Source organism: Salvelinus alpinus, chromosome 14 (assembly GCF_045679555.1).
Source record: "Salvelinus alpinus chromosome 14, SLU_Salpinus.1, whole genome shotgun sequence".
NCBI lineage: Eukaryota > Metazoa > Chordata > Actinopteri > Salmoniformes > Salmonidae > Salvelinus > Salvelinus alpinus.
Window position 1 is genome coordinate 31,185,624 of NC_092099.1, and position 24,359 is coordinate 31,209,982.

At 44.1% G+C, this 24,359-nt stretch overlaps 1 protein-coding gene across 2 annotated transcripts in view; it reads left to right on the top strand.

Annotated features, from left to right (window-relative positions):
* LOC139538767 (mannosyl-oligosaccharide 1,2-alpha-mannosidase IB-like) overlaps positions 1-24,359 on the top strand; it is a 172,193-nt gene that overhangs the window by 113,874 nt on the left and 33,960 nt on the right. For both annotated transcript variants that reach the window (XM_071341178.1, XM_071341179.1), the window contains exon 7: positions 11,258-11,338. In XM_071341178.1, coding sequence (XP_071197279.1) covers positions 11,258-11,338 — 81 coding nt within the window. The remainder of the gene's footprint in view (positions 1-11,257; positions 11,339-24,359) is intronic.

Below are 24,359 nucleotides of genomic sequence, written 5' to 3' on the forward strand. Positions count from 1 at the left end.
TTTTTGACTGCCAGATAGGTGAGAATCTTCCTCCTTCACCCATTAACACGATTAGATGTCCACCTTGTGTGCCTCCATCTGTAAGGTTCCCTAGCGAAGCATCACTGAAGACAACTAGTTTCAAAGAGTCATCTTTTCCAACATGCTGAAACTTTAAAGTCACTTGTAGTGATTTCAGTTTACGAACAACTTTGTTTGCCTCATGAATGGTTTGTACAGTGGCGTGTTTTGTGTTAGATGCCAAGTTGCAACCATCAAACCAGGTCTACTCTGTCTCGCAGCCCATAAAATGTGTCCTATCTTTGACCTCAATTGACCAGCTTCAATTCCACATAGAGGGGAATTCCTTTGTACGGCTCTTGAAGAATCCATGTGGATGGGTTGAAGATTCTTGATATAGCTCTCCTGTTGCATCAGTATTTTTCCATCAACTGTAATAAACTCTATGCCAACATAACAAAAATGATCATGCTCCTCACGGCCAACCTAGAAAACAGCTTTGAGGTGTGGAATCACAGTTGAAGCAAAGGTCTGTGAGCCACCCCAGATAAAGTCATCAACATGACAGGCAAGTACTCCAGTCACATTGCAGTCTTGATCAAGCCAATAGAAGACTGCAGGATCCACTTGTGACATTTTTGTATTCAGCATTGTTGCCTTGACTTTGTTGTACCAGTAGAGTGATGCATCTGCCAGTCCATACACACACTTTTTTAGTTTCCACAGTGTTCCTTCGCTTTTAGCTTCAGGCGGAGGTCGGATGTGAATGTCCCTTGACAGCTCTGTTCCCTGCAAAAATGCAGATTTGATGTCTATGGAATTAAGTTTCCATTTTTTCTGGCAGATCACTGACATCAGCAATCTGAGTGACTCTGAGGCGCATGTCGGTGAGTCTTTTGGGAGTTCTTTAGCAGCCAGCTCCTCAAAACCTCTAGCTACTAGACGTGCTTTAGGCACTATTCCAGTTAAGGATTCTTTAAGGGTACACACCCACCTTGTTGAGATGCATTTTTGGCCAATGTCTTTGACTTCCTCAAACACTCCATTTTTCCTTCAATTACTGAGCTCATCTAGCTTAGCGGAGTCAAATGACACGTCCTTTGTTTCAAGTACATCATAATTTTGAATGTCATTCTGTTTTTCTCGATTTTCCATTGATTCAATTCTGATATTATCTACAAGTGACAGGTCAGCTGACCCTGTTGTACCAGAAGAAAGTGTAGCTGGTTCAGAGTACTGCAAGTTGTACCAGTTCTTGTGTTTTACTTTTCCTGCTCGTCCAATGACGGTTGCTGTATGTGAAATACCCCTTTCTCTGTCCATGTATTTAACAGTTTGTCCAGTTTTCAGATTGGAACAACCATGTTCTCTTAACACATGTGGCTGTTGTTGAATGTTTTCCTCATTTGAACGCTCAACAGTATTACCTGTGGCATGGTTGAAGGTCTCTGCTCCATTTCCTGTGTCAGTTTCAGTGTCCATATCATTGGATGTGACATCTGGTAGGTTTGTGTCTGTTACTGTGTCCTTTTTGTCATTTTCATTAGGAGACTGATTCTCAGCAACAGCCCCTCTATCTTGTTGATCATTTACTTTCCGCAATCTTGAGTGATGCACCCTGACAATCATGCCTTCGTGCCTCACAAATATCACCACACCATCTTGATCAATGACTACTCCCGGTCCTTTCCACTCTTGACAGTCAACTCGTTTGTAGTACACTTTGTTTCCAGTTTCGTACTTCTCATCATCATTATTCCCTGAACTGCTGAGTAACTTCTGAAGTCTGTCAACTGTATCATGTCCAAACTGTTTGTAAAGCTTTTGCAATACTTTGTGTTTTTCTTTAGTGCTCATGTTCTCTGTGACTGTCAGAATCTCCATGTGCTCTGTGTCAGTCAGAATCTCATTTTTGCATGGACTCTGTGAGATGTCTTTGTCTAAAATGTTTACACAATAGTGGCCTGATGTAGTAAGTTCAAGAGTCACTGGTTGTTTAAACATCACTGCCTTGTCATTTTTTATGTCTAGTACAGCCTCTGCCTTCTTGAGGGAAGCTTTAATAGTAAGGGGATATCTGTAGGGACCACCTCTGTTTCAATGTGACACTTAGTCTGACCAATTTTTGCTGGTATCTTAACTCTCTTGGTAGAATGGACAATTCTCCCATCTCCAAATTTGAAAGCTCTTTTGCTTGGTGTGTCAATCATATTTTGTACTTCTTTCATATTTAGTTCACTGACATAGCTATCAAGCCATTTTGAACCACACACTGTCCGTGTACATGCAGTATCAATCACAGCAGATCCTAAGGATTCAACTATAAAAATCTCAGTATCAGATTCATTTGAAAACAGTGTAATGTTACACTGCTCTATCTCTGTGTTTACATTTTCCTCTGTTAGTTTAACTTGTTCATTTTTATGAGGACAGTCCTTAACCCAATGGTAAGTGCTTTGACAAATTGCACATTTCGATCTCCTTCCATATTTGTCCAGTGGATTTGTGCTGGGAAATGGCGCCCTCTTCTGGTTGTCTTGAGAACGTGACTTGTTGGCGCCTTTTCTCTGCTGCTCAGTGTAATATGCTGTGTCACTCACTTACATTCCATCTGTTACAGACGTCTTTTCACCAAATATTATTTTTAGTGCCGACTTCATAGATGCAAAAGTCAGCACAGTACAAGCAGTCAAAGCCAACTGTTTCTCCCTACCATCTAGACAAGCAGTGTCTAGCAACTTGAACCCTAACACTGCATCTGGGAGAACCATGTCGTACTTGCGCATTCTATTGTACCTCTGTTCGAAATCAATGATGTAGTCTGCCATTGCAACCAAAATATCTCTCGTAACACTGTCAAAGTTTGAATATGCCTCGTAGGCACGGTCTTTCTCTTCTTTAAGAAATACAGATCTAGTGCTGTGATCAAAGTTCCCATACCGTCATCCTTGTTCAAATCCTCAACGGATATTTCCAGTGCTGTATCTCTCGCTCTTCCCTCGAGCGATAATACCACCGCAAGTGCTTGCTTTTTCGCGTCCAGATTAGTAACGCGTGTCCAGATTCCCAGTTCATTTTTCCAACTTTCGTACGACCTCTTCTCGTCAAAGCGAGGTGGCACATTGTAGTTAGAAACCATCCTCTGCTACCAATGTTAACTCGAAATGACACAACGACAAGGTTCCAGTTTAACAAAGTTTACTATACTATATGAACACACTACAAGTAGCCATTACACTCGAGTCTCGGTCCAACAACCACCAGACTTCATGCGCATGCGCACTCTTGACTTAGTGATAGCCCCGTAATAACAGGAATATAGGAATACTTAAAACATGAACTTAACATGAGAGAGAGAGGGACGGACTGAGAGAGGGGGAGGGGGACGGACGGACAGAGAGAGGGAGGGAGGGGGACGGACGGACGGACAGAGAGAGGGAGGGGGACGGACGGACTGAGAGAGAGGGAGGGAGGGAGACGGACGGACTGAGAGAGAGGGAGGGAGACGGACGGACAGAGAGAGAGCGGGAGGGAGACGGACGGACTGAGAGAGAGAGAGGGAGGGAGACGGACGGACTGAGAGAGAGAGAGAGGGAGTCGGACGGACTGAGAGAGAGGGAGGGAGGGAGACGGACGGACTGAGAGAGAGAAAGGGAGGGAGACGGACGGACTGAGAGAGAGAAAGGGAGGGAGACGGACGGACTGAGAGAGAGAAAGGGAGGGAGACGGACGGACTGAGAGAGAGAGAGGGAGGGAGACGGACGGACTGAGAGAGAGGGAGGGAGACGGACGGACTGAGAGAGAGAGAGGGAGGGGGACGGACGGACAGAGAGAGAGAGGGAGGGGGACGGACGGACTGAGAGAGAGAGAGGGAGGGAGACGGACGGACGGACTGAGAGAGAGAAAGGGAGGGAGACGGACGGACTGAGAGAGAGAAAGGGAGGGAGACGGACGGCCTGAGAGAGAGGGTGGGAGACGGACGGACTGAGAGAGAGAGAGGGACGGACGGAGAGAGAGAGAGAGGGACGGACGGAGAGAGAGAGGGACGGACGGAGAGAGAGAGGGACGGACGGACGGAGAGAGAGAGGGACGGACGGAGAGAGAGAGAGAGACGTAGGGACGGACGGAGAGAGAGAGACGTAGGGACGGACGGAGAGAGAGAGACGTACGGACGGACGGAGAGAGAGAGACGTACGGACGGACGGAGAGAGAGAGACGTGGGGACGGACGGACGGACAGAGAGAGGGAGGGAGGGGGACGGACGGACGGACAGAGAGAGGGAGGGGGACGGACGGACTGAGAGAGAGGGAGGGAGGGAGACGGACGGACTGAGAGAGAGGGAGGGAGACGGACGGACTGAGAGAGAGAGCGGGAGGGAGACGGACGGACTGAGAGAGAGAGAGGGAGGGAGACGGACGGACTGAGAGAGAGAGAGAGGGAGTCGGACGGACTGAGAGAGAGGGAGGGAGGGAGACGGACGGACTGAGAGAGAGAAAGGGAGGGAGACGGACGGACTGAGAGAGAGAAAGGGAGGGAGACGGACGGACTGAGAGAGAGAAAGGGAGGGAGACGGACGGACTGAGAGAGAGAGAGGGAGGGAGACGGACGGACTGAGAGAGAGGGAGGGAGACGGACGGACTGAGAGAGAGAGAGGGAGGGGGACGGACGGACAGAGAGAGAGAGGGAGGGGGACGGACGGACTGAGAGAGAGAGAGGGAGGGAGACGGACGGACGGACTGAGAGAGAGAAAGGGAGGGAGACGGACGGACTGAGAGAGAGAAAGGGAGGGAGACGGACGGCCTGAGAGAGAGGGTGGGAGACGGACGGACTGAGAGAGAGAGAGGGACGGACGGAGAGAGAGAGGGACGGACGGAGAGAGAGAGAGAGGGACGGACGGAGAGAGAGAGGGACGGACGGAGAGAGAGAGGGACGGACGGACGGAGAGAGAGAGGGACGGACGGAGAGAGAGAGAGAGACGTAGGGACGGACGGAGAGAGAGAGACGTAGGGACGGACGGAGAGAGAGAGACGTACGGACGGACGGAGAGAGAGAGACGTACGGACGGACGGAGAGAGAGAGACGTACGGACGGACGGAGAGAGAGAGACGTACGGACGGACGGAGAGAGAGAGACGTACGGACGGACGGAGAGAGAGAGACGTACGGACGGACTGAGAGAGAGGGAGGGAGGGAGACGGACGGACTGAGAGAGAGAAAGGGAGGGAGACGGACGGACTGAGAGAGAGAAAGGGAGGGAGACGGACGGACTGAGAGAGAGAAAGGGAGGGAGACGGACGGACTGAGAGAGAGAGAGGGAGGGAGACGGACGGACTGAGAGAGAGGGAGGGAGACGGACGGACTGAGAGAGAGAGAGGGAGGGGGACGGACGGACTGAGAGAGAGAGAGGGAGGGGGACGGACGGACTGAGAGAGAGAGAGGGAGGGAGACGGACGGACGGACTGAGAGAGAAAGGGAGGGAGACGGACGGACTGAGAGAGAGAAAGGGAGGGAGACGGACGGCCTGAGAGAGAGGGTGGGAGACGGACGGACTGAGAGAGAGAGAGGGACGGACGGAGAGAGAGAGAGAGGGACGGACGGAGAGAGAGAGGGACGGACGGAGAGAGAGAGGGACGGACGGAGAGAGAGAGAGAGACGTAGGGACGGACGGAGAGAGAGAGACGTAGGGACGGACGGAGAGAGAGAGACGTACGGACGGACGGAGAGAGAGAGACGTACGGACGGACGGAGAGAGAGAGACGTACGGACGGACGGAGAGAGAGAGACGTACAGACGGACGGAGAGAGAGAGACGTACGGACGGACGGAGAGAGAGAGACGTACGGACGGACGGAGAGAGAGAGACGTACGGACGGACGGAGAGAGAGAGACGTACGGACGGACGGAGAGAGAGAGACGTACGGACGGACGGAGAGAAAGAGACGTACGGACGGACGGAGAGAGAGAGACGTACGGACGGACGGAAGGGGAGAGAGAGAGAGCGAGAGATACGGACGGAAGGGGAGAGAGAGAGAGCGAGAGATACGGACGGAAGGGGAGAGAGCGAGAGAGAGATACGGACGGAAGGGGAGGGAGAGAGGGGGATACGGACGGAAGGGGAGGGAGGGAGGGAGAGAGGGGGATACGGACGGAAGGGGAGGGAGGGAGAGAGGGGGATACGGACGGAAGGGGAGGGAGGGAGAGAGGGGGATACGGACGGAAGGGGAGGGAGGGAGGGAGAGAGGGATACGGACGGAAGGGGAGGGAGGGGGTCGGACGGAAGGGGAGGAAGAGGGACGGACGGGAGGGAGGGAGGGAGAGGGCGGGAGGGAGGGAGAGATGGATCAAAGTAGATGGAGGGAAGGGGAGGGACGGACGGAGTGGGTGGGGGGGAGAGACGGATCGAGGAAGGAAGTAGAAAGAAGAGGATGAAAGATGGAGAAAGAGAGGAGAGAGCAAAATTGGAGGAGTGGATGTTAGTAATCTGAGGTGGGAGTGTTGATCTAGATCAGTTCTATCTGTAATACCTCCACACTCACTGTATTTAGGCATTAAGATTCAGGCATTAACAGTTAAGCTCATAAACTGTCATGGATGTTATTCCCTGATCTCCCTCCCTTCTCAGCCTCTGAAAATAGCAATTCCCAAATGAGAAACGGGAATGATTTCAAGTTCTTCAAAATAGTTGTGTTTTGAAGTAGTGTTTTGTAGCTTGCGGTGGTTCCAAAATATAATTAGAATCTTCTGTACTTAGACTTCAGTGTAAATGAAAGGTTTGTTTGAGCTATCTGTTTGCATCTAGCCCATGCTCCTCTCCCTTGTTGCTTCTTACTTCCAGGCTAAAATGAGAGCAAAGATTTCCAGTTACTGACTATATTAAAGACATCAGTCTTTGTCAAACTTAATCATGGGCTTACGGCTTCATAGAGGGAGAGAGGGTGTGTGTGCGACGTGTGTGTGTGTGCGACGTGTGTGTGTGTGCGACGTGTGTGTGTGTGCGACGTGTGTGTGTGTGCGACGTGTGTGTGTGTGCGACGTGTGTGTGTGTGTGACGTGTGTGTGTGTGTGTGACGTGTGTGTGACGTGTGTGTGTGTGTGACGTGTGTGTGTGTGTGTGTGTGTGTGTGTGTGTGTGTGTGTGACGTGTGTGTGTGTGACGTGTGTGTGTGTGACGTGTGTGTGTGTGATGTGTGTGTGTGTGTGCGTGCGACGTGTGTGTGTGTGTGCGTGCGACGTGTGTGTGTGTGTGCGTGCGACGTGTGTGTGTGTGCGTGCGACGTGTGTGTGCGCGCGACGTGTGTGTGTGTGCGCGCGACGTGTGTGTGTGTGCGCGCGCAACCTGTGTGTGTGTGTGCAACGTGTGTGTGTGCGCGACTTGTGTGTATGTGTTCGTGCAGTGTATGTGTGTGCGTGTGTGTGTGTGTGAGCTCGTACATGTGTTAAAGCCTCTACTAATGAATGATTAATTAGCTGCCATGTTGGGCTGTCCTTTGTGGTGAGTCATTGTTAGCTGGATGGTTCCTGGAAGGCCTGTACTAGAGCGCCCTGCGATGATGGATGACTCTCAATGCAGTCGGAAATGAATCGTCACGCTTTAAAAAATGACTGAATTAATTGAGTCTGTTTAGACAACGCTGGGTTAGGAATTAATTTACCAGAGTTTAAAGTAAGATTTCATGTGAATCGATAGCACGTGGGAGATTAATTAGTACATGATGTCCCACTCGGATTAGATGAACCTCATTTAATATGGAGTAACATTCCTTATTTACAAATTCAGATGGTTTCCAAGGAAAATTCTGACATGTTTTAAATGTTACATGTTACACTTTTTAAATGTTATATCGAAGGAGTTGAAGCACTGCAGTTAAAGTATATCTTTCAGTTGTCACCTTAAACATGATACATTCTGGTCTTTATAGGAGTCACATGAACGACACTAATTGGAGTGAGACATCTGAATGACACTAATTAGAGTGAGACATCTGAATGACACTAATTAGAGTGTGAGACCTGAATGACACTAATTAGTGACATCTGAATGACACTAATTAGTGTGAGACATCTGAATGACACTAATTAGTGTGAGACCTGAATGACACTAATTAGTGTGAGACATCAATGACACTAAGTAGAGTGTGAGACATCTGAATGACACTAATTAGAGTGTGAGACATCTGAATGACACTAATTAGTGTGAGACATCTGAATGACACTAATCAGTGTGAGACATCTGAATGACACTAATTAGTGTGAGACATCTGAATGACACTAATTAGTGTGAGACATCTGAATGACACTAATTAGTGTGAGACATCTGAATGACACTAATCAGTGTGAGACATCTGAATGACACTAATTAGTGTGAGACATCTGAATGACACTAATCAGTGTGAGACATCTGAATGACACTAATTAGAGTGTGAGACATCTGAATGACACTAATTAGTGTGAGACATCTGAATGACACTAATTAGTGTGAGACATCAATGACACTAAGTAGAGTGTGAGACATCTGAATGACACTAATTAGAGTGTGAGACATCTGAATGACACTAATTAGAGGGTGAGACCTGAATGACACTAATTAGTGTGAGACATCTGAATGACACTAATTAGTGTGAGACATCTGAATGACACTAATTAGAGTGTGAGACATCTGAATGACACTAATTAGTGTGAGACCTGAATGACACTAATTAGTGACATCTGAATGACACTAATTAGTGTGAGACCTGAATGACACTAATTAGTGTGAGACCTGAATGACACTAATTAGTGTGAGACATCAATGACACTAAGTAGAGTGAGACATCTGAATGACACTAATTAGTGTGAGACATCAATGACACTAAGTAGAGTGTGAGACATCTGAATGACACTAATTAGAGTGTGAGACATCTGAATGACACTAATTAGTGTGAGACATCTGAATGACACTAATCAGTGTGAGACATCTGAATGACACTAATTAGTGTGAGACATCTGAATGACACTAATTAGTGTGAGACATCAATGACACTAATTAGAGTGTGAGACATCTGAATGACACTAATTAGTGTGAGACCTGAATGACACTAATTAGTGACATCTGAATGACACTAATTAGTGTGAGACATCTGAATGACACTAATTAGTGTGAGACCTGAATGACACTAATTAGTGTGAGACATCAATGACACTAAGTAGAGTGAGACATCTGAATGACACTAATTAGTGTGAGACATCAATGACACTAAGTAGAGTGTGAGACATCTGAATGACACTAATTAGAGTGTGAGACATCTGAATGACACTAATTAGTGTGAGACATCTGAATGACACTAATCAGTGTGAGACATCTGAATGACACTAATCAGTGTGAGACATCTGAATGACACTAATTAGTGTGAGACATCTGAATGACACTAATTAGTGTGAGACATCTGAATGACACTAATTAGTGTGAGACATCAATGACACTAAGTAGAGTGTGAGACATCTGAATGACACTAATTAGAGGGTGAGACCTGAATGACACTAATTAGTGTGAGACATCTGAATGACACTAATTAGTGTGAGACATCTGAATGACACTAATTAGAGTGTGAGACATCTGAATGACACTAATTAGTGTGAGACCTGAATGACACTAATTAGTGACATCTGAATGACACTAATTAGTGTGAGACATCTGAATGACACTAATTAGTGTGAGACATCAATGACACTAAGTAGAGTGTGAGACATCTGAATGACACTAATTAGAGTGTGAGACATCTGAATGACACTAATTAGAGGGTGAGACCTGAATGACACTAATTAGTGTGAGACATCTGAATGACACTAATTAGTGTGAGACATCTGAATGACACTAATTAGAGTGTGAGACATCTGAATGACACTAATTAGTGTGAGACCTGAATGACACTAATTAGTGTGAGACCTGAATGACACTAATTAGTATGAGACCTGAATGACACTAATTAGTGTGAGACACCTGAATGACACTAATTAGTGTGAGACACCTGAATGACACTAATTAGAGTGTGAGACACCTGAATGACACTAATTAGAGTGTGAGACACCTGAATGACACTAATTAGAGTGTGAGACACCTGAATGACACTAATTAGAGTGTGAGACACCTGAATGACTTTGAATGATTGTCATGTCTGATTGTTTGTGTGCAGAACCTGAATGACTGATATTTTCAGTCACCTGAATGACACTTTTTTTTTTTTTTTGTCCTGTGCAGTTTGCGTGGGTCACCCGTATGACGGCGATCATTTTGTTGTGCTGTGCAGTTTGCGTGGGTCACCCGTATGACGGCGATCATTTTGTTGTGCTGTGCAGTTAGCGTGGGTCACCCGTATGACGGCGATCATTTTGTTGTGCTGTGCAGTTTGCGTGGGTCACCCGTATGACGGCGATCATTTTGTTGTGCTGTGCAGTTAGCGTGGGTCACCCGTATGACGGCGATCATTTTGTTGTGCTGTGCAGTTTGCGTGGGTCACCCGTATGACGGCGATCATTTTGTTGTGCTGTGCAGTTTGCGTGGGTCACCCGTATGACGGCGATCATTTTGTTGTGCTGTGCAGTTAGCGTGGGTCACCCGTATGACGGCGATCATTTTGTTGTGCTGTGCAGTTTGCGTGGGTCACCCGTATGACGGCGATCATTTTGTTGTGCTGTGCAGTTAGCGTGGGTCACCCGTATGACGGCGATCATTTTGTTGTGCTGTGCAGTAGTGCCAACACGGTGCTTTTATGACCGCGCTCTTTGTCTGGCACCTAAGTGTCATTGTAAACAGGTAGCGGTGCTGAAGGGGAGATGGATGCTGACGAGGCCTTGAGCTTTATGAGTTCTCACCACCGTCCTTCAGAGGGGGAGCACAACACGGCCGGGGTGCCACGAAACACCCCCTTTAACAAATCTCCCCTCCCCTGTCTTCCCCCTTCTCCACTCTCCCAGGGTGACAGTTGGATTAACAGTCCGTTGAGGTTATTACATAGGGAATCAGGCTGTGCTTGTGGTAGAACTTGGAAAGGTGTTCTCTATTAGTCTGACATGAATTTGGTGTTACAGCCTTGGTCTGAATGGTAGGCTATTTGAATTCAGGAATGTGTGCCATTACACACACTTATTGTTTGGTATTACTCTGCAAGATATCTGATGTGGTTTTGGCAAAAGGCTGCTCTGGCAGTTCTGTGCAGTGTCTTTCTTTCTTTTGCTCTCTTACTTTCTCTCTTTCTCTGGCTGATTCTCCCTCTGTTTTTTCAGAACGCTGAAGTGTCTGTCTTCGAGGTCAACATCCGCTTCATCGGAGGACTGCTGGCCGCCTACTACCTCTCTGGACAGGAGGTATCTGCTCGTCTGTGTCTGTCTCTCTGTCTCTGTCTGTCTCTCTGTCTGTCTCTGTCTGTCTCTCTGTCTGTCTCTGTCTGTCTGTCTGTCTGTCTGTCTGTCTGTCTGTCTGTCTGTCTTGAAGCTGACCTCATTTAGTTAATTGGTGGATTGTATGGTCGACCGAGATTTCTTTAGTCGAGCAGTCGAAAATAGATACTTTTTTTTTTTCATGGTGCACAAGACACCGTTCTGATTTGCGCCTCTTTCAGTGGACTAATCCATTGTGGAGGCCACCGGAATGGCACAGTCCATCACTCTAAGACATGCTACTGTAATTGTATATGGTTATATTATGTAAGAATAATGGTGCAACACTAATAAATATAATATCATTTTTTTACAAATGCGCTTTCTCCTGCGTTTGACAGCGGTCGCTGTCTGCGGTCCTGAAACATAATCTACAGTGCTGTTGAATTGACTCCTTTCCCTATATGTTGCTATGTGCATAGTAACAAAATTAACCAGCATATTGGTGTTGAGAACAATGCAGTTGAGGCAGCTTTTATTTTTTTATTTTTTTACACAGTATGGCCATCACGCTCCCTCTTGAGTCATTTGTGTCTCAATGATTTAATGAAACAGTGCGCTTAAAACACGTGTCAAACTCATTCCACAGAGAGCCGAGTGTCTGCAGGTTTTCGCTCCACCGTTGTATTTGTTTGATGAATTAAGGTCACTAATTAGTAAGGAACTCCCCTCACCTAATGAAAACTACCACTAGTCTCTCTCTCTCTGTCTCTCTGTCTCTCGGTCCCCTGCCATGCGGTATCAGTCATCCCCCTCTTCCTGCTCCTATTAAAGGAGTGTGAGTGGTGGAATTGCACTCCAGCCATGCGTCTCTGCTGGTCCCAGACTACTCAGCTGATGGGAGCAGATCCCTGGCCACGCTCCCTCTTATTGATCATCCCTCCTTCTTCTCACTCTCACCGCCTCTCCCTCTCTCCCCCTCTGAATAAATGGTGATAATTCTGCAGAGGCTGGAGGAGTGGTGGGATAGGGAATCAGAAAGATGTTGAGTGGGGAATGGGAGGGGTGATATCGTTCGTGAGAGCGCTTTATTCCGTGTTACCAGTAGAGGTCGACCGATTAATCGGCATGTCTGATAACTTGAAATCGGCCCTAATTTTTCATAACAATCAGTAATAGGCATTTTTGGATGCCGATTATGGCCGATTACATTGCACTCCACGATGAGACTGCGTGGCAGGCTGACCACCTGTTACGCGAGTGCAGCAAGGAGCCAAGGTAAGTTGCTAGCTATCATTAACCTTTCTAGCCCCGGCGTTCCGCTAGCGGAACTCCTCCCACATTCCACTGAAAAGGCAGAGCGCGAAATTCAAAAAATATTTTTTAGAAATATTTAACTTTCACACATTAACAAGTCCAATACAGCAAATGAAAGATACACATCTTGTGAATCCAGTCAACATGTCCGATTTTTAAAATGTTTTACAGCGAAAACACCACATATATTTATGTTAGCTCACCACCAAATACAAAAAAGGACAGACATTTTTCACAGCACAGGTAGCATGCACGAAACCAACCAAACTAACCAAGAACCAACCAAACTAACCAAGAAACAACTTCATCAGATGACAGTCCTATAACATGTTACACAATAAATCTATGTTTTGTTCGAAGAATGTGCATATTTGAGGTATAAATCAGTTTTACATTGCTGCTACCATCACAGCTACCGTCAGAAATAGCACCGAAGCAGCCAGAGTAATTATAGAGACCAACGTGAAATACCTAAATACTCATCATAAAACATTTCTGAAAAATACATGGTGTACAGCAAATTAAAGACAAACATCTTGTGAATCCAGCTAATATTTCCGATTTTTTTAAGTGTTTTACAGCGAAAACACAATATAGCATTATATTAGCTTACTACAATAGCCTACCACACAACCGCATTCATTCATCAAGGCACGTTAGCGATAGCAATAGGCACATTAGCGTTAGCGAATAAACCAGCAAAATATATTAATTTTCACTAACCTTCATAAACCTTCATCAGATGACAGTCCTATAACATCAGGTTATACATACACTTATGTTTTGTTCGAAAATGTGCATATTTAGAGCTGAAATCATTGGTTATACATTGTGCTAACGTAGCATCTTTTTCCCAGAATGTGCGGATATACTTCTGACACTCACCTATTCTGACCAAATAACTATTCATAAACATTACAAAAAAATACATGTTGTATAGGAAATGATAGATACACTAGTTCTTAATGCAATCACAGTGTTAGAATTCTAAAAATAACTTCTTTACGACATAAGGCTTACGTTATGGCGAGATAGTGACTAAAACCTGGGCGCAAAACTAATAGTACACAGTTCGACAGATATATGAAATAGCATCATAAAATGGGTCCTACTTTTGATGAGCTTCCATCAGAGTGTTGTACAAGAGGTCCTTTGTCGGGAACAATCGTTGTTTGGTTTTAGAACGTCCTTTGTCCCTCTTGAATTAGCAAGCACACTCGCCAAGTGGCGTGAAGCTCTCCTTCCTGAACAAAAGCACCCAACGCAACACGCCTAACGTCCCGAATAAATTTCAATAATCTAATAAAACTATATTGAAAAAACATACTTTACGATGATATTGTGACATGTATCAAATAAAATCAAAGCCGGAGATAGTAGTCACCTATAACGACAGCTTTCCAGAAGGCAATTCCAGGTCCATCTTCGCGCTTTCCAGAAAACAGGAAATGGGTGACTCATCGTGCCAAGAGGATTTATTCCACCTCAGACCAAGATAAACACTTCATTTCTTCTCTCACTTCCTCTTGACATCTAGGGGAAGGTGTATGACGTGCATGTATACTAATACGTATCATGCCCATTTATAGGCAGGCCCTTGAACAGAGCATCGATTTCAGACTTTCCACTTCCTGGTCAGGAAGTGTGCTGCCAAATGAGTTCTGTTCTGTGCGGGGGGGTATGCCTTATGATTAACGAGAAGTGGTGTGATCATCATAACAACACACAGGAACTCAAGTCATTCTGTTCACCTGATCTAGAACTCCTCACAATCAAATGTCGACCGCATTATCTACCAAGGGAATTCTCTTCAATCATAATCACAGCCGTATATATTCCCCCCCAAGCAGACACATCGATGGCCCTGAACGAACTTTATCTGACTCTTTGTAAACTGGAAACCACACACCCTGAGGCTGCATTCATCGTAGCTGGGGATTTTAACAAGGCTAATCTAAAAACAAAACTCCCTAAATTCTATCAGCATATCGATTGTGCTACCAGGGCTGGGAAAACCCTAGATCATTGTTATACTAATTTCCGCGACGCATATAAGGCCCTCCCCCGCCCCCCTTTCGGAAAAGCTGACCACGACTCCATTTTGTTGATTCCAGCCTACAAACAGAAACTCAAACAACAAGCTCCCGCGCTCAGGTCTGTTCAACGCTGGTCCGACCAATCTGAATCCACGCTTCAAGACTGCTTCGATCACGCGGATTGGAATATGTTCCGCATCGCGTCCAACAACAATATTGACGAATATGCTGATTCGGTGAGCGAGTTCATTAGGAAGTGCATTGACGATGTCGTACCCACAGCAACGATTAAAACATTCCCAAACCAGAAACCGTGGATTGACGGCAGCATTCGCGTGAAACTGAAAGCGCGAACCACTGCTTTTAACCAGGGCAAGGTGACCGGAAGCATGACCGAATACAAACAGTGTAGCTATTCTCTCCGCAAGGCAATCAATCAGGCTAAGTCCCAGTACAGAGACAAAATCGAGTCGCAATTCAACAGCTCAGACACAAGAGGTATGTGGCAGGGTCTACAGTCAATCACGGATTACAAAAAGAAAACCAGCCCCGTCGCGGACCAGGATGTCTTGCTCCCAGACAGGCTAAACAACTTTTTTGCCCGCTTTGAGGACAATACAGTGCCACTGACACGGCCCCCTACCAAAACCTGCGGGCTCTCCTTCACTGCAGCCGAGGTGAGTAAAACATTTAAACGTGTTAACCCTCGCAAGGCTGCAGGCCCAGACGGCATTCCCAGCCGCGTCCTCAGAGCATGCGCAGACCAGCTGGCTGGTGTGTTTACGGACATATTCAATCAATCCTTATCCCAGTCTGCTGTTCCCACATGCTTCAAGAGGGCCACCATTGTTCCTGTTCCCAAGAAAGCTAAGGTAACTGAGCTAAACGACTACCGCCCCGTAGCACTCACTTCCGTCATCATGAAGTGCTTTGAGAGACTAGTCAAGGACCATATCACCTCCACCCTACCGGACACCCTAGACCCACTCCAATTTGCTTACCGACCCAATAGGTCCACCGACGACGCAATCGCAACCACACTGCACACTGCCCTAACCCATCTGGACAAGAGGAATACCCATGTGAGAATGCTGTTCATCGATTACAGCTCAGCATTTAACACCATAGTACCCTCCAAACTCGTCATCAAGCTCGAGACCCTGGGTCTCAACCCCGCCCTGTGCAACTGGGTCCTGGACTTCCTGACGGGCCGCCCCCAGGTGGTGAGGGTAGGTAACAACATCTCCACCCCGCTGATCCTCAACACTGGGGCCCCACAAGGGTGCGTTCTGAGCCCTCTCCTGTACTCCCTGTTTACCCACGACTGCGTGGCCATGCACGCCTCCAACTCAATCATCAAGTTTGCGGATGACACTACAGTGGTAGGCTTGATTACCAACAACGACGAGACGGCCTACAGGGAGGAGGTGAGGGCCCTCGGAGTGTGGTGTCAGGAAAATAACCTCACACTCAACGTCAACAAAACAAAGGAGATGATTGTGGACTTCAGGAAACAGCAGAGGGAGCACCCCCCTATCCACATCGACGGGTCAGTAGTGGAGAAGGTGGAAAGTTTTAAGTTCCTCGGTGTACACATCACGGACAAACTGAATTGGTCCACACAGACAGCGTTGTGAAGAAGGCGCAGCAGCGCCTCTTCAACCTCAGGAGGCTGAAGAAATTCGGCTTGTCACCAAAAGCACTCACAAACTTCTACAGATGCACAATCGAGAGCATCCTGTCGGGCTGTATCACCGCCTGGTACGGCAACTGCTCCGCCCACAACCGTAAGGCTCTCCAGAGGGTAGTGAGGTCTGCAGAACGCATCACCAGGGGCAAACTACCTGCCCTCCAGGACACCTACACCACCCGATGTCACAGGAAGGCCATAAAGATCATCAAGGACAACAACCACCCAAGCCACTGCCTGTTCACCCCGCTATCATCCAGAAGGCGAGGTCAGTACAGGTGCATCAAAGCAGGGACCGAGAGACTGAAAAACAGCTTCTATCTCAAGGCCATCAGACTGTTAAACAGCCACCACTAACATTTAGCGGCCGCTGCCAACATACTGACTCAACTCCAGCCACTTTAAAAATGGGAATTGATGGAAATTATGTAAAAATGTACCACTAGCCACTTTAAACAATGCCACTTAATATAATGTTTACATACCCTACATTACCCATCTCATATGTATATACTGTACTCTATATCATCTACTGCATCTTGCCATCTTTATGTAATACATGTACCACTAGCCACTTTAAACTATGCCACTTTATGTTTACATACCCTACAGTACTCATCTCATATGTATATACCGTACTCTATACCATCTACTGCATCTGCCATGCCGTTCTGTACCACCACTCATTCATATATCTTTATGTACATATTCTTTATCCCTTTACACTTGTGTGTGTGTGTAAGGTAGTAGTTGTGGAATTGTTAGGTTAGATTACTTGTTGGTTATTACTGCATTGTCGGAACTAGAAGCACAAGCATTTCGCTACACTCGCATTAACATCTGCTAACCATGTGTATGTGACTAATAAAATTTGATTTGATTTGATTTGTTTTACTCACAGACAAAATTCAAACGGTTTTAGAAACTAGAGAGTGTTTTCTATCCAATAGTAATAATAATATGCATATTGTACGAGCAAGAATTGAGTACGAGGCCGTTTAAATTGGGCACGAATTTCCCCCAAAGTGAAAACAGCGCCCTCTGTCCTCATCAGGTTAACTTCTCTGCGTTACGGATCCCTTTAGCGGGATCATTTTCCTAAACAACCACTGAATTGCAGGGCGCAAAATATTACTAAAAATATTTATAATCATGCAATCACAAGTGAAATATACCAAAACACAGCGTAGCTTGTTGTTAATCCACCTATCGTGTCAGATTTTGAAAATATGCTTTGCAGCAAAAGCAATCCAAGCTTTTGTGAGTGTATCAATCAATGCTAGAACAGCTAGCCCCAAATTAGCATGGTCACGAAAGTCAGAAAAGCAATAAAATTAATCGCTTACCTTTGATAATCTTCGGATGTTTGCACTCACGAGATTCCCAGTTACACAATAAATGTTATTTTTGTTCGATAAATATTACTTTTATAACAAAAAAACGCCATTTGGGTTGCGCGTTATGTTCAGAAAACCACAGCCTCGTTCCGTTCGACGAAAATTCCAAAAAGTATCCGTAATGTTCGTAGAAACATCTCAAATGTTTTTTATAATCAATCCTCAGGTTGTTTTTAACAAACATAATCGATAATATTTAGACCGTAACCGATTCAATAAAAGAGAGAAAGAAAATGGAGAGCTACCCCTCTCGCGCGCAGGAACTATTCAGAGGACACCTGACTAGTTTTGAAAAATCTCGCTCATTTTTCAAAATAAAAGCCTGAAACTATGTCTAATTCCTGGTCACAGCCTGAGGAAGCCATTGGAAAAGCAATCTGGTTGATACCCCTTTAATTAGATGAAAGACGGGCCAGGAAATACAGATAAAAAAATAAATAATAATAATAATATCACTTCCGGGTTAGATTTCCTCAGGTTTTTGGCTGCAGAATCAGTTTTGTTATACTCACAGACAATATTTTGACAGTTTTGGAAACTTTGGAGTGTTTTCTATCCTAATCTGTAAATTATATGCATATTCTACGATCTGGACCTGAGAAATAGTCTGTTTACCTTGGGAACGTTATTTAAAAAATAATAATAATAATAAAATCTGACTCCTAGCGTCAAGAGGTTAAACGTATCTTATAAAAAATGATCAATCTTCACATAATCACTAGTTAACTATACATGGTTGATGATATTGCTAGTTTAACTAGCTTGTCCTGCGTTGCATATAATCAATGTGGTGGCTGTTAATTTATCATCAAATCACAGCCTACTTCAACTTCGCCAAACGGGTGATGATTTTTAAAAAGGGCATTGCCGAAAAAAGCACAATCTTTGCACAATTGTACCTAACCATTAACATCAATGCCTTTCTTAAAATCAATACGCAGAAGTATATATTAGAAATTCATGTTAGCAGGCAATATTAACTAGGGAAATTGTGTCATTTCTCTTGCGTTCATTGCACGCAGAGTCGGGGTATATGCAACAGTTTGGGCCGCCTGGCTCGTTGCGAACTAATTTGCCAGAATTTTACATAATTATGACATAACATTGAAGGTTGTGCAATGTAACAGCAATATTTAGACTTAGGGTTGCCACCCGTTCGATAAAATACGGAACTGTTCTGTATTTCACTGAAAGAATAAACGTTTTGTTTTCTAAGTGATAGTTTCCGAATTAGTCCTTATTAATGACCAAAGGCTCGTATTTCTGTTTATTATATTATAATTTAAGTCTATGATTTGATATTTGATAGAGCAGTCTGACTGAGCGGTGGTAGGCAGCAGCAGGCTCGTAAGCATTCATTCAAACTTTACTGCGTTTGCCAGCAGCTCAAGCATTGCTCAGAGCTACTTATGACTTCAAGCCTATCAACTCCCGAGATTAGGCTGACAATACTAAAGTACCTATTAGAACATCCGATAGTCAAAGGTATATGAAATACAAATGGTATAGAGAGAAATAGTCGACGCGTCATAATTCCTATAATAACTACAACCTAAAACTTCTTAACTGGGAATATTGAAGAACTGGGAATATTGAACCACCAGTTTTCATATGTTCTGAGCAAGGAACTTAAACGTTAGCTTTTTTACATGGCACATATTGCACTTTTACTTTCTTCTCCAACACTGTGTTTTTGCATTATTTAAACCAAATTGACCATGTTTCATTATTTATTTGAGACTAAATAGATTTTATTTATGTATTATATTAAGTTAAAATAAGTGTTAATTCAGTATTGTTGTAATTGTCATTATAACAAATATATATATAAAACTCGTCCAATTAATCGGTATCAGCTTTTTTTGGTCCTCCAATAATCGGTATCGGCGTTGAAAAATCATAATCGGTCGACCTCTAGTTGCTAGTATACTGGTTGACAAATGGACAAGACATTTTGTTGTGTTACAGCATGAATTCAAAATTGATAAAATAAAATAAAAATCTCACACCAATCTACACAAAATACCCCATAAATGACAAAGTGAAAACATGTTTTATGAAATGTTTACAAAGTTATTGAAAATTAAATGCATAAATATAACATTTACAAAAGTATTCGCACCCCTGAGTCAATACACGTTAGAATCAGTTTCGGCTGATTCAGCTGATTCAGTTTCAGCTGTGATTCTTTCTGCGTAAGTTTCTTAACTTCTTGTCAATATGGGGGCGCTGTTTTCACTTTGTAAAAAATCGTGCCCAAATTACACTGCCTCGTACTCTATTCTAGATCGTACAATATGCATATTATTATTACTATTGGATAGAAAACACTTAAGTTTCTAAAACCGTTTGAATTATATCTGTGAGTAAAACAGAACTCATTTTGCAGCAAACTTCCTGACAGGAAGTGAAAAATCTGAAATCGAGGCTCTGTTCCAGGGCCTTCCTATTCATTTGCTTGAAATCTATGGATATACATGCACTTCATACGCCTTCCACTAGATGTCAACAGGCAGTGGGAGGTGGAATGGGGTGTCTAGCTTGATCTGAGGTCGAACAAGAGCTCTTGGAATGACGTGACCACTATTTCCTTTGTCTTCGAAGGCGCGGGAAGGACATCAGCATTGGCTTCTGAAAAGCGTTCGGTATAGACGGCTAATATCTCCGGCTTTGATTTTATTTGATACATGTGATAATATCATCGTAAAGTATGTTTTTTCAATATAGTTTTATCAGATTATTCAACGTTTATCGGGAGTTTTGGAGTTTTCCGTTCTCTGCGTTAGGTGAAGATGGACATCTCCGCGCCACTTGGCTAGCTAAGGTTGCTAATTCGACAGGAGAAGAGGACATTCTAAAACCAAACAACGATTTATTCTGGACAAAGGACTCCTTGTACAAGATTCTGATGGAAACTCAGCAAAAGTAAGAACCATTTATGATGTTATTTCGTATTTCTGTGGAAAATATTTAGTCGTATTTTCCTTCCTTTTTGCGGGCGCTGTCTCGCTATAACGTTAGCTGTTTGTTATGGTAAAGTTATTTTTAAAAAATCTAACACGGCGATTGCATTAAGAACTAGTGTATCTTTCATTTGCTGTCCAACATGTATTTTTTAGTAAAGTTTATGATGAGTTATTTGGTCAGATTAGGTGAGTGTCAGAAGTATATCCGGAAATTCTGGGAAAAAGTTGCTACATTTTCACAATGTATAGCCACGGTTTTCAGCTCAAAATATGCACATTTTCGAACAAAACATAAGTGTATTGTATAACCTGATGTTATAGGACTGTCATCTGATGAAGTTGGTCAAGGTTAGTGATTAATTTTATATCTTTTGCTCTTTTTTTGCGATCGCTACCTTTGCGGTGAATGAATGCGGTTGTGTGTTTGGCTATTGTGGTAAGCTAATATAATGCTATATTGTGTTTTCGCTGTAAAACACTTAAAAAATCTGAAATATTGGCTGGATTCACAAGATGTTTATCTTTCATTTGCTGTACACCATGTATTTTTCATAAATGTTTTATGATGAGTATTTAGGTATTTCACGTTGCTCTCTGTAATTATTCTTGCTGCTTCGGTGCTATTTGTGATTGTAGCTGCAATGTAAAACTATGATTTATAACTCAAATATGCACATTTTCGAACAAAACATAGATTTATTGTATAACATGTTATAAGACTGTCATCTGATGAAGTTGTTTCTTGGTTAGTGACTAATTATATCTCTATTTGGTCGGTTTTGTGATAGCTACCTATGCGGTAAAAAAATTGTGAAAATATGCGGTTGAGTCTTTTGCTATTGTGGTTAGCTAATAGAAATACATATTGTGTTTTCGCTGTAAAACATTTTAAAAATCGAAAATGATGGCTGGATTCACAAGATGTGTATCTTTCATTTGCTGTATTGGGACTTGTGATTTCATGATATTTATATGCTAGTATTTACTTGTGGCGCTATGCTAGGCTATGCTAGTCAGCTTTTTTACTGATGAGGATGCTCCCGGATCAGGGATGGAGATGAAGTAGAGGTTAAGATCTTTGCACACCTAGATTGTATAATATTTGCACCTTATTCTGTTTAAAATTCTTCAAGTTGCTTGTTGATCATTGCTAAATAGCCATTTTCAAGCCAATTTAAGTCAAAACTGTAACAAGGCCATCCAGGGACATTGAATGTGTTCTGTAATTTAGTAATTAATGTTCATAAATTGCAACTATATTTTTAGGTCTGAAACCCAGAGGTTGTAAAGTTCTGGTTTAAATGAAACAGACATAATTCCCATCTCACAATTAGTCAGATACAATTTTATTTGCGAGAGCTCTCCCGTGCATATACAAAAACGTTCCTTTTATACTTTTCTCTTAACCTACACACATACAGTGGGGAGAACAAGTATTTGATACACTGCCGATTTTGCAGGTTTTCCTACTTACAAAGCATGTAGAGGTCTGTAATTTTTATCATAGGTACACTTCAACTATGAGAGACGGAATCTAAAACAAAAATCCAGAAAATCACATTGTATGATTTTTAAGTAATTAATTTGCATTTTATTGCATGACATAAGTATTTGATACATCAGAAAAGCAGAACTTAATATTTGGTACAGAAACCTTTGTTTGCAATTACAGAGATCATACGTTTCCTGTAGTTCTTGACTAGGTTTGCACACACTGCAGCAGGGATTTTGGCCCACTCCTCCCTACAGATCTTCTCCAGATCCTTCAGGTTTCGGGGCTGTCGCTGGGCAATACGGACTTTCAGCTCCCTCCAAAGATTTTCTATTGGGTTCAGGTCTGGAGACTGGCTAGGCCACTCCAGGACCTTGAGATGCTTCTTACGGAGCCACTCCTTAGTTGCCATGGCTGTGTGCTTCGTGTCGTTGTCATGCTGGAAGACCCAGCCACGACCCATCTTCAATGCTCTTACTGAGGGAAGGAGGTTGTTGGCCAAGATCTCGCGATACATGGCCCCATCCATCCTCCCCTCAATACGGTGCAGTCGTCCTGTCCCCTTTGCAGAAAAGCATCCCCAAAGAATGATGTTTCCACCTCCATGCTTCACGGTTGGGATGGTGTTCTTGGGGTTGTACTCATACTTCTTCTTCCTCCAAACACGGCGAGTGGAGTTAGACCAAAAAGCTCTATTTTTGTCTCATCAGACCACATGACCTTCTCCCATTCCTCCTCTGGATCATCCAGATGGTCATTGGCAAACTTCAGACGGGCCTGGACATGCACTGGCTTAAGCAGGGGGACCTTGCGTGCGCTGCAGGATTTTAATCCATGACGGCGTAGTGTGTTACTAATGGTTTTCTTTGAGACTGTGGTCCCAGCTCTCTTCAGGTCATTGACCAGGTCCTGCCGTGTAGTTCTGGGCTGATCCCTCACCTTCCTCATGATCATTGATGCCCCACGAGGTGAAATCTTGCATGGAGCCCCAGACCGAGGGTGATTGACCGTCATCTTGAACTTCTTCCATTTTCTAATAATTGCGCCAACAGTTGTTTCCTTCTCACCAAGCTGCTTGCCTATTGTCCTGTAGCCCATCCCAGCCTTGTGCAGGTCTACAATTTTATCCCTGATGTCCTTACACAGCTCTCTGGTCTTGGCCATTGTGGAGAGGTTGGAATCTGTTTGATTGAGTGTGTGGACAGGTGTCTTTTATACAGGTAACGAGTTCAAACAGGTGCAGTTAATACAGGTAATGAGTGGAGAACAGGAGGGCTTCTTAAAGAAAAACTAACAGGTCTGTGAGAGCCGGAATTCTTACTGGTTGGTAGGTGATCAAATACTTATGTCATGCAATAAAATGCAAATTAATTATTTAAAAATCATACAATGTGATTTTCTGGATTTTTGTTTTAGATTCCGTCTCTCACAGTTGAAGTGTACCTATGATAAAAATGACAGACCTCTACATGCTTTGTAAGTAGGAAAACCTGCAAAATCGGCAGTGTATCAAATACTTGTTCTCCCCACTGTACATACACACTAATTTCTTGGATTTTCCCCTGAAGTCGCACCACAGTTTATTACCACTCAGCTGACAGTTCCAGTCCCCCCCAGATACGGGAAACCTGGAGGGGCTCTCCCTGTCTTATCTTATCTCCCCAGAGTTATAGCTGGGTCGGTTCAAACATCGGTTAACGAGTCTCTTTGCTTTCTTTCGGCACACACATACATTCCTTTCTTCCCCAATGGTTATCATTTTTAATTACCCCTTGTCCGTGCTACATAACCTCTAATCCTAATGGTTAAGTTTCCGGGTAGAATTATTTAATCATTTATCTTAAACCTTGATAAAATATTTTAACAGAATGTCATCTTGGTAAGCAACTCCAGTGTATATTTGGCCTTTTGTTTTAGGTTATTGTCCTGCTGAAAGGTGAATTTGTCTCCCAGTGTCTGTTGGACAGCAGACAGAACTAGATTGTCCTCTAGGATTTTGCCTGTGCTTAGCTCTATCCCGTTTATTTTTATGCAAAAAATATTCACTGGTCTTTGCCAAAGACAAGCATACCCATAACATGATGCAGCCACCACTATGCTTGAAAATGTAC